This window comes from Phocoena sinus, chromosome 7 (assembly GCF_008692025.1).
Source record: "Phocoena sinus isolate mPhoSin1 chromosome 7, mPhoSin1.pri, whole genome shotgun sequence".
NCBI classification, from domain to species: Eukaryota; Metazoa; Chordata; class Mammalia; order Artiodactyla; family Phocoenidae; genus Phocoena; species Phocoena sinus.
The window spans coordinates 61,942,744-61,957,116 of record NC_045769.1 but is presented as its reverse complement, the minus strand read 5'-3'; the positions used below and the strand labels follow the sequence as shown (position 1 = coordinate 61,957,116).

The 14,373-nt window shown below is 36.7% G+C and overlaps 1 protein-coding gene across 3 annotated transcripts in view; it reads left to right on the top strand.

The window, feature by feature from the left end:
* Positions 1 to 14,124, top strand: part of DCAF17 (DDB1 and CUL4 associated factor 17) — a 33,100-nt gene extending 18,976 nt beyond the window's left edge. For all 3 annotated transcript variants that reach the window (XM_032638234.1, XM_032638232.1, XM_032638233.1), the window contains 6 exons: positions 2,253 to 2,395; positions 6,193 to 6,302; positions 9,165 to 9,255; positions 9,979 to 10,062; positions 12,276 to 12,431; positions 13,217 to 14,124. In XM_032638234.1, coding sequence (XP_032494125.1) covers positions 2,253 to 2,395; positions 6,193 to 6,302; positions 9,165 to 9,255; positions 9,979 to 10,062; positions 12,276 to 12,431; positions 13,217 to 13,384 — 752 coding nt within the window. In that variant the 3' untranslated portion in view covers positions 13,385 to 14,124. The remainder of the gene's footprint in view (positions 1 to 2,252; positions 2,396 to 6,192; positions 6,303 to 9,164; positions 9,256 to 9,978; positions 10,063 to 12,275; positions 12,432 to 13,216) is intronic.
* The last annotated feature ends 249 nt before the right edge of the window (positions 14,125 to 14,373 follow it).

Here is a 14,373-nt window from a genome sequence, read left to right as displayed (position 1 = left end):
ACATTGTTTCTAACAGCAAAAGATTGGAAACAATGTATATTGATACATTGATAGGTGACATTAGTATTCTTTGATTGTTTGGCTATGTCATAAACTTAATTGTTAAAAAGAAACAGGAATTCTTTTTGCACTGGTATAGAGAAGTTTCCAATATATATTAGTAAGTAAAAAAAGGAGTGCAAAACTATGTATATAAAAAACCTCATTTGTGTTAAGTATTCATATGCATATATTAAAAGTATAGATATATGAGTATATGCCTTTAGGATTGCTTGAAATATCTGGAAGGGCACACAGAAAACTGATAAATAGTAGTTATCTTTGAGGGATACAGATGGAAGGGAAACTTAGTTTTCATTATATTTCTTCTGATGCTTTTTGAATGCAGTACTTATATTACCTTTGCCAAAGAGTGGTCCTGTGTATATATGTGCACACGCTAAGCTCCTCAAGGTTTTAAGATCTCGACTTATGTACCTTAAACGCATGAACTGTAAATTTATTTAACCAGTTTACAATGGACATTTAGGTTGTTTTTAATTTTCTGTGATTATAAATAGTATAAGAATGTTCCTGTAATTATTAATGATCCTAAAATTTCCTCATCACAAGACATGGAATCAGCCATTCTCTGAGAACTCCTAGGCCCTTTCAATTGAGAATAGTATTAGAGATCAAAATTTGGGCTCTTGGGGCTAATGGGGACCCACCAGGATTGTGGTGAGCAGAGTCATGCTGTGCTTTTGGGCTATTTTTAGCAACTGCTGGGAAAAGTATTTCTTTTTAAATACATCTTTTTGCATTGATTTTTTTTTCCTATTTTGAATTCCTATCTTATATTCTCTACAACATACCTACTTAAATTTTTAACCCCAAATTCAAACTCTAATTGTATTTTTTTCTCTTTATAATTCTTCTTTTCCTCATCCACCATCATTTGGTAGCCACCATATTATCACACATGATGTTTATGTACCTTTCACAATTTACTGACTGATGTCCTTTGCCCATTTTTCTATTGGGGTGTCCATCATTTTCTTATTACTTAAAAAAGATTTCTTTATATATTAAGAATATTACCCTTCTCTTAAAAGGTTTTTAAAAAAAGGTACTTTAAATATAGTTGATATGTTTATACTTATCTTTTCTTTCTCCTCAAGATTGTCAGTTTGTAAACTCACTTTTCATTATTTGTTGTTTTCCTTTGTATAGCTTTAAGTAGTAAATTGCCCTTATGAAGAAACCTAATAAGGCACACACTTCTATGTGTAACATGTGATTTTTTGAGTGAATGGTCTCCCAAGACAAGTCCCTTTACTGACAGTGGTGGCCTCATAAGCCAAAGATTAAACTCTCAAGTTAGAGGCATAAACAAAGGACTCTGAATAGTCACCTTCACAAATAGACCATGCGGTATTTCAGTAGGGCTGCCCCAAAGGAATTCTGGTCTTCATAAGCAGCACTACCTTCCATTTATACATGTCTCCAAAAGTAAGTCTGTTATGCTCTATATAAAATTAATTGTCATCAAAGAAGAAGACTAGGAAGCACTAACAGATAGTTCTTTTGTGTTGTCGGTCTCCAACAGACAGTGACTGACTGGATGTATCTAAACTACCTTAAAATTAACTTGTCTTATGATTATACTAGTAGTAGTGGCTATCCTTTGATAAAGCTTCCACGGTAACAGGACCCAGCCTAAGTGGTTACTTTTCATTATTTCAGAAGTGGAAATCTTAAGCAACACTTCTTTTGTAAAGTTTGCTAAATATAACCTGTGAGTCTAGAATATGAAGGTTCTCTTCCTCACATTTGAAGGAAGTATTAGACCTAATACCTTGTTGGATTGTTACGAGAGATGGAAATAGTATCTAACCAAGCCTTGTAGATAGCCGGTGCTTATTAAATGGCAGCTGCTTTTGTTAGGTATACTTTATCATTTTTGCCATCATAAGCACCTTCAGCCCATTTTTTATCTCCATCCAGCTGCATGTCATACATATCCTGAAAACGGATGTCTAGAAAGTTGACTCATAACCTAACAGTTGTTTCCTATCAGATTTTTCTTTTCTTAAGACTATGGAAATAAGCAATAAGCCTCTTTCCTGATTGTATTTTCTTTCCTTGAACATAGTAATTTTTCATTAGTGGAAGTTCATAGATGATGCATGCAAAGGTTGAGTTCAGTTAATGAATGTTCCAAGGCTACCAGAATAAAGGAGCTAATACATTCCTTTTGTCCATCTCTGCAGATACACCACCACTGCTCTTTGAGGTGTCCTCCCTGGAGAATGCTTTTCAGATTGGAGGCCATCCTTGGCACTACATCATCACACCTAATAAGAAGAAACAAAAAGGAGTTTTCCATATTTGTGCCCTAAAGGACAATTCCTTGGTAAATCAAGGTGGTCAGACTTCAGTAGTAAATTTATATCAGAAATTCTTTATTCTCTACTTCTCTAATAGGTCCACAATCCTAAGAATTACTTTTTTGTTTGTATTGATAATTTGTAAACAACGTAAAGTACAGGAGAGTACAAAGAATATAGCAAACACTTGTATGTGCTATCCAGAATTTGAAACATTAACATTTGAAAATTCTCAGGACACCAAAGATTTATTAGGTTTTTTTGTCCTTACCGTCTCCTTGATCCCATTTAAACATCTCTGAAGCTGCATAGTGGGAATCGTTGATGGAATGTATTCAGGCTGCCTCTGAAATTACTGGTGGAATGTGTAGTTGGTTCTGCTTCTTCATGGTTTGTTGCTCTTGGCTCTCTAGAGCAGAACCAGATAGAACTTTGTTGGTCACGGTATAAACACTGAAACACTTTGAGTTTTCAAGGATATTTTAAAGTTATATATGGCAGGATAGAAAGAAAGGGTATATGGCAAGACAAGACAAAAAATTACCCCTTGAGTTAATTTTTCTTTTTAAAAATGACTTAGGCATTGATTTATCATTTAATAAACATTATTGAGGGCCTACTGTGTGCCAGACTTGGCTGGGGACACATTCTCTTCCCACAAGTTGCTTACACTCTCCAAAGAAAGCAAATGTGTAGGGAAATAAGATGCAGTCCGTTAAGTACAGTGATTGAGATAAGTACAAGAGTGAGTGCACAGAGGAGGGGGGTTCTATCTTTGTTTTATATTGCTGATTTAGTTTAGTTTAGTTCTGGAGCCTCTTGATACATCAAATGAACTTTTTATGAGGCAGACCCAGCTTATTCCACATGCTTCTCTTCCAGAATCTTTTTCCATCAGTCACTGGTGGACCCAGTGGCTTTGAGAGTCACAGGTCACCTTTCACCACACCGAAGACGTACACAGTCTTGGGTCCATTTATCTATTTCCTTTGGTGTCATGGCCACCAGGGAACGTGGTGTATATAGTGTGTTCTCGTTTTTTGTTTGTTTGTTTGTCTTTTTGCAGGAGCATTCTTCCCTTCCATTTTCTCATTAACCTATCACATGTGGGAGCTCCTGTTTGGCCCAGCCCAGTGACATCCTCTTTTACAAATACAGACTGTTTCCCACAAGTCTGTGGTTTGATTATTCACCTCCCAGCAGTGGACATCCTTCAGCCACCAGGACCTGTCACATCTCTTTTTTGCTGAACTTTTCTATCTAGTCAAACCCTGCACAGTTCACATTCTAGACATTTAGTACATATTCTTCTTATATAAGAACTGATGATACATATTCTTTTATGTGTGTGTACAAAATGGCCTTCAACATCTACATCAAGCATGCCTGTCAAGTATTCTCCTTGTATGATTACTGATTATAACATTTAGTCAGATCTTATTTCAACATATTCATAAATAATTGTTAAATCCAGGGGAGTTTTCAGTCCTTTTGCTGGACAACTTTGTTGAGGTGATATTACCTTAATGTTGCATATGTGCATTACCTCCCCACCTGTCAGTCAGAAAAATACATAACCCAAAAACATATGTAGGCAAACTGAAGAATTCAGAAAATGATTCATAGCTTTCTATTAAACTGAGCTTTAAACTAGCATTTGAGCAAATAATAAAAACTACAGAAGCTGATAATAATGCTGCCTAGTATTTAACACAGAGAGAGATAATGTTTCTTTTGCATGTTGTATTTAGATATTATAATAAAGAGAATAGTCTCCTAAAGAAAGAAAGATATGGGGTTTTTTTTTTTGTGTGTATATATATATATATACACATACATACACACACAGCATAAAAAAGTTTTATATTGGGCTTCCCTGGTGGCACAGTAGTTGAGAGTCCGCCTGCTGATGCAGGGGACACGTGCCCCAGTCTGGGAAGATTCCACATGCCGCGGAGCGGCTAGGCCCGTGAGCCATGGCCGCTGGGCCTGCGCGTCCGAAGCCTGAGCTCCGCAACGGGAGAGGCCACAACAGTGAGAGGCCCACATACTGCAAAAAAAAAAAAAAAAAAGTTGTATATTAAATGAAGGAGCATTTGGAGCTAATGCCAAAATGTACGTTGTTTTAGTGGTTGCAACAAAGATGTTTAATTGTATTGATTTTCTTATATGTAAAATGCAGTAATACCACCATTTCTATTAGAAATCGTTAGGATACTTATAAAAATTCTTTAAAAATTAAAATGCATGTGCTAATTTGATACCTAAAATGTGTTAAATTCCAATTTTTAAAAAAGCATGGCATACAAAGCACTTGTGATGTAACCTCAGCCTACCTCTCCAGTCTCATGGCTGGACACTCTACTTCTCAATTTAATTTTATCTGCTACTCATGTTTGTGCATATACATGCTAAATGGATCAACACTTCTGTGCTTTTGATTTTGCTATCTCTTCTTTCTAGCCACTTTATTCTCATTTCAAGGCAGAGTTCAGGCTCCTGAAATTCTGCTTACTTGGGTTGGATGCTTGATAATATCCTGTGCATAGCTTGACCACTTTGTTTTCTACACTGCCTTATTCTATTTCTGTTTCTATCTCCCTTCTTGAATATGAGCTTCTTGATGACAAGGATTATGTTTAGTGCCTAGTGTGATACCTTAAACATTGTGTCCTGTCAGTATATGCTAATGGAATTAATAATTTTATATATCAGAAACTTTTATGAGTATCTAATAGGAAAGATGACATCATTTCATTTTACATTGGAAAAATTAAGTGACTTGGATAAAGCCAGTGAAGTTAATATATCCATGCTGGTATTAGTCCCCAGTGCTCCTGTGTGTAAGGTAAAACATTTATTACATATGTGATCACATATGGAGGTATCTTTTTCTTTATTTTAATGTCTAAATATACTACTATGAAATCAATCTCTCTACTTACCTTAAGTGCTAAGCAGTATTAGACCATTTCCTCAGCATTAGAGTTTAACATCTGACTTTTTTTTTTTTTTTTTTTTTTTTGCGGTATGCGGGCCTCTCACTGCTGTGGCCTCTCACGCTGCGGAGCACAGGCTCCAAACGTGCAGGCTCAGCGGCCATGGTTCACGGGCCCAGCCGCTCTGCGGCATGTGGGATCTTCCCGGACCGGGGCACAAACCGGGGTCCCCTGCATCGGCAGGTGGACTCTCAACCACTGCGCCACCAGGGAAGCCCTAACATCTGACTTTTGCAAGGAGATTGCATGACCTGTTTGGTTGCATGTTTATTTTTGTGCTATCTACTCTTCTGATTGACAGTTTGTTGAGGATAGGGAAGGGAGAAGGATGTTGTGGGGGACTGCATGTACCTAATTATGGCAGAGTTAAATAATGGAAAATCCATGGACTTTGGAGTCTAATCTGCTGTTTAGTAGATGCTGAATACTAAGCAAATGATTTATCCTCTTTGTGCATCAGTTTCCTCATCCATAAGATGGGGATAGCAATATATGCTTCAAGTATTGCTGAGATCAAAAGAAATAATGAGTATAAAACATCTAATGCAGTGCCAGACATACATTAGGTGCTTGAGATATGGTAACTTATTATTTGTGAGCTATAATATATAGTGCATGGTGCATCTATGAAATTTCTGAATTTAAATGTTCTGGATTTTTCAAGTTTGAGTGTCCTAATTCAGCCCTAACACACATCCCAGTTCAGCTGGTTAATGTTTTCTCTTCCTTTACTTTTGACTTACTGATCTATCGCTGATGCTGGATTGGAAAAATTATTTTATTTTTCCTTAATTTTTATTTTCAATATTTTGTTCCAATTTCAGGCAAAAAACGGGGTCCAAGAAATGGAGTGTTGTTCTCTAGAATCTGACTGGATCTATTTCCATCCTGATGCTTCTGGTAGAATAATACATGTTGGCCCAAATCAGGTCAAGTGAGTATTTTCCTTAGTTACTTTAAAGTTAAAAGTAGCCTTTGGTAGTATTTATTGGCATCTTTATTTCTGCCAGCTAACTACTGAGCAAATTGTGGAAATAATTAACTTTTTGTAGGGTGCTTCCTCAGAGAATGGCATCTAGAAAACCTGACTTTATTCTTTCAACCTCATCATTACTGTTTGTAAATATTACATTTGAGTAAGTTCTTTGTTGGATGATAGATGACGTGTGAGGAAAAGATTACATATTGGTTCATCCTCGTCAGGTCTTAATTCATTCTCCAGGATTAATGGGTGAGATGATTTATCTTTGTTCTAAAAGACAGCCTTACTGCTGGAGAAGCAGCAGGTTGTTTGAAGTAAATCTTGTTGTATTTAGTTTACCCACATCTTCCACACAGTTGACCTCTCCTTCCTTGAAACACTCTTCATTTGGCTTCCCTGACACCACAGTGCTCCTGAATATTTTCTTCCCTCTCTGATCTGTCTTTCTTAGTATCCATTCATGTTCTTTATCTTTTTTTTTTTTTTTTTTTGGCTGTATGCGGGCCTCTCACCGTTGTGGCCTCTCCCATTGCGGAGCACAAGGCTCCAGACGCACAAGCTCAGCGGCCATGGCTCACGGGCCCAGCCGCTCCACGGCATGTGGGATCTTCCTGGACCGGGGCACGAACCCTTGTCCCCTGCATCGGCAGGCGGACTCTCAACCACTGCGCCACCAGGGAAGCCCACGTTCTTTATCTTCTACTCAGGCTTTAAGTCCTCAGGACTTAGACCCTCTTTTCTCACTCTTCATTCCCTTTCTGCTTGATTCTCCTGTTTACTCCCTTGGTTTTAAAGATCTTGTGTACACCAAAACTCCAAAATTTCTCTTAGCACAAACCTCTCATCTAAGTTTATGTCATAAGTCTGGAATCATTCTTGACACTTTCTTACCTTCTTGTCTTTCATCAGTATACGTGTACTTAAACACTCACTTGCATTTTCTTTCTCTCTCTCTCTCTCTCTCTCTCACACACACACACACACACACACACACACACACACACACACACACACACCATATATCCCATCAATCCAGTTTATTTTGCTACTAAACATTTCTTAAATCTGCCTCTTTCTGCCCTTGGCCACTGTCACCACCTTGGTCAGATCATTGTCATCACTAGCCTAGACTATAATATTTGCCTTCTTACAGGACTCCCAAGGATCTACTTTTTACTCTTTAAGTCTGTTTTCTTCTCAGCAGCTAGAGTGATTTTTAGAAACATTAACAAACACAAAAACCTAACCAAGTGAATTCTGCTTTAACCTTTTTATGACCTCCTATTGCGCTTAAGATAAAGACCACATACTTAGCTGGTCTAAAAGATTCCTCCCACTCAATTTACTTCAGTCATGCTGTCTTTTCACAGAGCTAAGGACCTGTTCCCTCTAATTGAAGTCTGTTTCCCCTACCTGTTTGGCCTAATTTCTATTCATATTTTATGCCCCCTTAAATGTCCCTTTTTCAAAGAGTGCTTCCCTGGCACCCTTCATTAGATTAGCTGCCCCATCATATTTTCACTCTACCCACTATGTAATCTTCTGTAGCACCTACAGCAATTTAAATTAATTATTTGTATGATTATCTGTTTGAATATCTAGGTTGGGAATCAGGAGCTCCATGACAGGGAAAGAGTCTATCTTGTTGACACCTGTAACCCTGGCACTGAGCATAGGTCTTAATACAGAGCAGGTGCTCAGTAAGTATTTGTTGAATAAGAGGAGTAGTGTCTGCATTCTTTATTTTGTATGCTTCATGATAATTAGTCTACTCTGAATCAGTTATAAGGAAGATGAAGGGACTTAATGAAAAAAGATTATGAACTTTTATAAAAAGTCATAAAAAGTATGGTCAGCTTTAATAAACCTTACTCTTAATGTTTGTTACCACACATCTTTTATATTAGTTTGAGTTTAAGAAAATAAGGTCCACAAAGAGTGTGTGCCCTTTTGCTAGGTTTTAAAAGATAGACACTCTTAAATATTGGCACTAATTAAGATAACTAATTAAGGAATTTAAAATGTAATCTGATTTCTTTGTCTCTGGCAAACTCTAAGGTCTCCAGCTCTCTCTGGCCACAGTGGCTGCTTCTCCCTGCTTTTCTCTTTGCCTGCATTTGAGACTTGAAGCTTTGAGGACATTGTGCTTTTGATGCTTGTTAATGCTGTGAACAGATTTGTGTAGGTGGTGAGAAAATTCTTTTACTTTCACTTGCTTAATAAGCTTGATCCGTGAGGTCATTTGCACTCAGAAAACTCAAATCTTTAAATGTAACCTTAAGAAAAAAGAAAAGAAGTCATTTGCAGTTTTAAAATATTACTCTACTATGAAAACTCTCGGTTTAGAACTTAGTTGCTAATCCAGTCTATATTATATTTAACTCTGAGTGTTGTTCATTGATACCTCATTCTATCTTCAGAAATAAAAATGTAAATATCTACTATAATGCCATTGTTAAAGCTGAAATGTTGAAGACCTGCTGCAGGATGGTAGAGAGGAGGTTCTTTAGAGTAACTTTCATTAAGCCAGTTTGGAAGATAGTGTAAGCCTCAGCAAGCTGCTGCATTACCTACTTCAGTAGCACCTGTTGTCACATATCCTGTTTTTCTGTTTAACAGAATCTCTAGATTTGAAGAAATTTATGGACACTTAAGTTATCAGACATTAATATTTTGGACTAATCAGGAGGAGAAGAGAACTAACTCAGTGTTGTTACCATAATTTTCATTTAAGTTTCTCTTCAGTAGTTCAACTTTGACATTTTGATGGTGTGTTAAGATCTTAGGTTCTTAGAATCCTTTTTACCTTTTCAGAGTTTTAAAGCTAAGTGAAGTAGAAAATAATAGTGCCCAGCATCAGATCTCTGAAGATTTTGTCATTTTGGCCAACAGGGAGAAGAACAAAGTAAGTCAGGAGTACTTTAAAATCTTTTGTATATCACTGTCTTTCTATATAAGAATATAATATGCAAATGTATTTATCTTTTAGTGTGGCAGAAAAGAAAAGCACAGTTCTATAAAAGTCTGTTCATTTTGTCTACATGGGTAGCTAGTCTTAGCCCCATGTATAATATCTATGAGATTTGAAGAGAGTTGATGATATTGACTTTATCTTTTGCTTATTTCTGTTTCCTTTCTGGATTTCTCTTTAAGTTTTTATTGATGAATTATCAACCTTTGGGTTTAATTAATTGTGCACACTTAGGGTAAGAAAGGTTAGATATAAACTTTAAAAAATTACACACCATTCTTTGACTTCAAACGGTTCTTTGTCTTTAGCATACAAATTAAGAGCCTGAAGAAAATCATGCAGAGGGAAATTTCCAAAAGCAGATCGACTCTTTATTTGCTGTACTATATACTAAGGCAAAAATCAGAAGGGCAGGTGAAGTAACAAATCTGTAACCTTTGTATATCTAGTTTGATATTTTATCCATTAAAAACTTTACTATAATAAAGTATTTTTATTAATTGGAGGATCCAAAATCTGGTTCAGAATTTTCTCAGTTGAGGAAAGAATTGTGGATGTTAGAGAAGGGTTGGTTAGTTAACAAATTCATTAATACAGTTTTGCCATTGACTACATAATAGGACTTATCATGTATTTTTATTTCTCTCCATATGATAGAATGAAAACTTACCCACTGTTACAGCTTCTGGACGGGTGGTAAAAAAAAGCTTTAACCTTCTGGATGATGACCCAGAACAAGAGGTATTACTTTAGCCAGAAATAATAAACTAAGCTTGTATGAACTTGCCCTGGGGTAGAGGTTGGGGAGCTCCATGCAACCTTAGTCTGTAGGATTGTGTGTGCTATTTGAACCGATGTGTCTCTGTCTCCTCTCTTTTAATATTGGAATTATTCTTAAGATTTTGTTTGCAGAAGATTTCATAGGACCGAAATAATTTGAAAACACTATTATTAGCTTATTGTTTTGTTGATATGCACACTTCCTAGGGAAATCTCTTAATAGAAAATTATTGAGTTATATCTTGATGACTATGGTTTTTGCCTTGTTTTTCACTTACTAGACATTGTTAATGTTCATGAGCCAGAGGAGGAGGGTGTAAGGGTGTGGTAAATCAGTTCAGCCTTTGGCCTCAACTTGACATTGCCAGTCACTAAGCTAATACATTTTTATCCTTTTCTTTAAAAAAAAAAAGCACTGGAATTACTTATGAAATCAACTCAAAGTGTTCATACTTCAGACATATAGCCTTTGTGTAAATACTGAATCCCTTTAGACTCTATAACTATATAGTTCATATGACCATTTCTAGGTAGAAATATTGAGTAGCCCTCTAAGGATAGTTTTTTTGTTTTTTTTTTTTTTGGCAATACGCGGGCCTCTCACTGTTGTGGCTTCTCCCATTGCGGAGCACAGGCTCCGGACGTGCAGGCTCAGTGGCTATGGCTCACAGGCCTAGCCGCTCTGCGGCATGTGGGATCTTCCTGGACCGGGGCACAAACCCATGTCCCCTGCATCAGCAGGCGGACTCTCAACCACTGCGCCACCAGGGAAGCCCTAAGGATAGTTTCTAAAAATCTTTTAAAATAGGTTGGAGGTGGCACAGTATGTGGCTACTCTCAAAAATGAAAAAATATATATTCTTTTGAACCAAATATATATTTATTCTTTTGAACCATCGAGAACAAAGCAGAAAGCTTCCTACCCTGTATGTAAAACTGTATTAAAAAAAAAGCATACCAAAGTTACCAAAAGGTGGCAAGAATACTTAAGAAGGGAGAAGGTAGTAGCAAAGAGAAAGATACTCTGTATTGTGAGATTAGAAAACAAAAACTTTTCACCTGTAAAGGAAAAGTTGAAAGGGGTTGTGACTAAAACCTATAAAATTACTGACACTCAGGCAAGAAGTCACCTTTTGAAGTTTGCCCAAGGTAAGATTAAGGCAAAAAGTAAATTAAAAGGAATCACTGGTAATAAATCTACGTAAATTTTTATGTCATAGATGGTAAAGGCAGAAAATGTAAATGGATTAAAAAGCAGTTTGACCAAATGTGAGTGAAGGTTTAGTATTTGGTGATTAAGAGAAACTTGCTGTGCCTGTCAAGATGTGCCATCCCTGGATGGGTGAGCATAGATCTCCTTCCCCATGAGACTGTTGGAGTCCCAGGTTTTCTTCCTTGAGACAGAGTTCTGGGGTTAGATTTTTCTCTCTTAATGTCTTTACCATCATTAATCATTTCTAACTAACGTCTCTTATCCCAGTCCTGTTCTGTGGGTTGGATTTCTGTTCCTAATATTCTCCCTCAAGTATAAGCAGCCATTTTTGCTTTCTTTAGGGAACCAAAAAGGTTTTTTTTTCTGCACCACGTGGCTTGCAGGATCTTAGTTCCCCGACCAGGGATGGAAAGCATGTAGTCCTAACCACTGGAACACCAGGGAATTCCCTAAGAAAGGGTTTTTTTAAAAAAGGATGGCAAATAGGGTCATAAATAGTATATGATGGGCTATCAGTTCTTCTTGAAATGACTTGTGTTTTTCTGGTATGAGAACCTTCCAAGCACAGTGGGAAGTCTTCAAGTTTCAGAACTGAGTTTTATATATTTAGTCCTATCTGGAAACCAGTGAACACACCTATCAGTGTCAGCAGTTGAATACCTCTTTCAAATTTGGAGATACTCTGGCTTGCTGTCATAATAGAGAATTTCAGTTATACTTTGGCTGAGATCTACATAGACTTGGTTGTGTTCATCAAAATCTGTAGGATACTTCTTGAGTCCTAAAAATCTTGAGACTGATATTTTACTACGCAGATAAGTGGAAACACATTTCTATCTATGCTCCCACCCATTCATTTTTCTTTCTACATATTTTTATAAATAGTAGTTAAGCCACAAATGTAGAAATAATCCTAACTGGATTTTGCCCCTCTTTTCTTTTGCTTTATCTATTCCCCAAGACTTTCAAAATTGTGGACTATGAAGATGAGTTAGATTTGCTTTCTGTGGTAGCTGTTACTCAAATAGATGCTGAAGGGAAAGCTCACCTGGATTTCCACTGTAATGAATATGGAACTTTACTTAAAAGCATTCCACTCGTGGAGTCATGGGATGTGGTGAGTAGAATCCATGGAATACAAAGTTGTAAGAGTTTCCTTTATAGGTGACATTTATTGGAACAGATGTTACTGTGTTCACGTCAGTCCAGGTTCACCTATACCAGTGACCACATGGAAGAGGTTATCATCCTACATGCAGGACAAAATGAGTACTTCTTTAGACTTTCTCCTCTAGGGATGAGAATTTCTCCTTACCATTGGCTTTAAAGATAAAGTTTTATGCTTTTTTCATGAGACACGCTGTCTATTTCCTTACCATAGTCTAGTTTTCTCCTATTTTATAAGTTTGGTAATGTTTTAAAAAATAAAAGTATGCTGTATCAAATCCCCGCAGTTATTTAATAGAGACAAATCTAAGCGTGTAGGGTTTTCAAGCGCTCTTAGAAGCGTTTGTCTGCTCTTCTAAGTATTATAGAATATAAAAATTATAAAGAACAGTAGATGTTACTTTACCCAATCATTGTTTTATCAATGGAGAACCTGAAAGATTTAGCAACTTGCCCACGGTCACAAGTGAAATAGTGGCAATGTTGGCAATAGAATCTGGGTGTTCAGACTCCTAAGTCCAGGGTTCTTTTCATTCTCAACATTTTGTGTAATGCTTTTCTCATAAGTCATCTGCATATCCACAAATAATGAAAAATAAACTATTTCTGGCAGCTATTTTGCCTCCAAGTGTATATTTGAACATCCCTAGCATAGACGCTGTGACATTTTAATGACTCAGTAGTGCATATGATTATGTGAAGAGGAGATTCCATTTGCCTTTGTTTTCGTTACAGACATATAGCCACGAAGTTTACTTTGACAGAGACTTGGTACTACACATAGAACAGAAACCCAGCAGGGTCTTCAGCTGCTATGTTTACCAGATGGTATGTGACCCTGGGGAAGAAGAAGAAACCACAAACAGAAGTTGTAAAAAGGATTGCAATAATTTAAAATTTTGAGATGTAACTTCTGAGACTTCTAGCCAAACACCCCAGCAGCCATGTCCAGTCCTCCTTTTTATTATCTGCATAGCATATTCTCCAGTATTTTCCAGAAAAGGTCTTGTGTTGACTTCAGATGACTGTGACTTCTTTTTTAAACTCTTGCCATACAAGGTGGTGAGTACTTCATTTTATGTAGAGATTTTTTACAATGACATCCCAAGAAGTCTAACATTTTGCAGTTTTTAGGCGGGTGGTGATGCAAATATAAAACATTGAAGAGCAGAGAAAGAGGTTAATTCTAATTATTGGGAGAGGGTCATTGATGAGTAGGTGTTTAACGTGGTTGTTAAAGGATGGCCTGGGATTTTGATTAGTAAAACTAAGGGGGAGAGATAAAAAGAAAGATACAAAAGATACAGAAAGAAATCAAGAAATCCTGTATCCTCTCACCCAAACTTTGTTTAAGGATGGAAAATGAGATCTATAATATGAAAGAATACTTTGAGCCAAAAATGTGTCATCACAGTTTAAAAAAAATGTATATGTATATATGTTTTGTGTTTGTATATAGTATCAGGAATTGGCTGTAGTTCCCCAATAATCTTTTCTTCCATGGTTTTATTCTCTTGGTTTGATGTTCCCATTGGTTTTTTGTGTTTCTATTAGGCTAATGTAAAAGATTTCAAGCAAACTGTAAGTGAAATTTTTTTTCTCATATGTAGGCTGTTTAGCTGTTAATACATCTAAGAATGTTGTATTCGTTTCACTCTTCTATTTATTTGGTGAGTCTTCCAGTTCTGCTTAGGCAATATTTTCATACCTAGGCAATAAGATAAAGGTATCCTGGGTTGTACCAGCTCTGCTCCCTGTAGAAGAGTAGATAAAGTCCCAGGAGTTCTTACTAGCTTGGAAACTGACTGGCAGCTAGAAAAAGGTTTTGGCTCTATCTTAGCTGTGAGATGAGTATTTTTTCTTCTTTATTAGAACTGATCAAAATATGATCC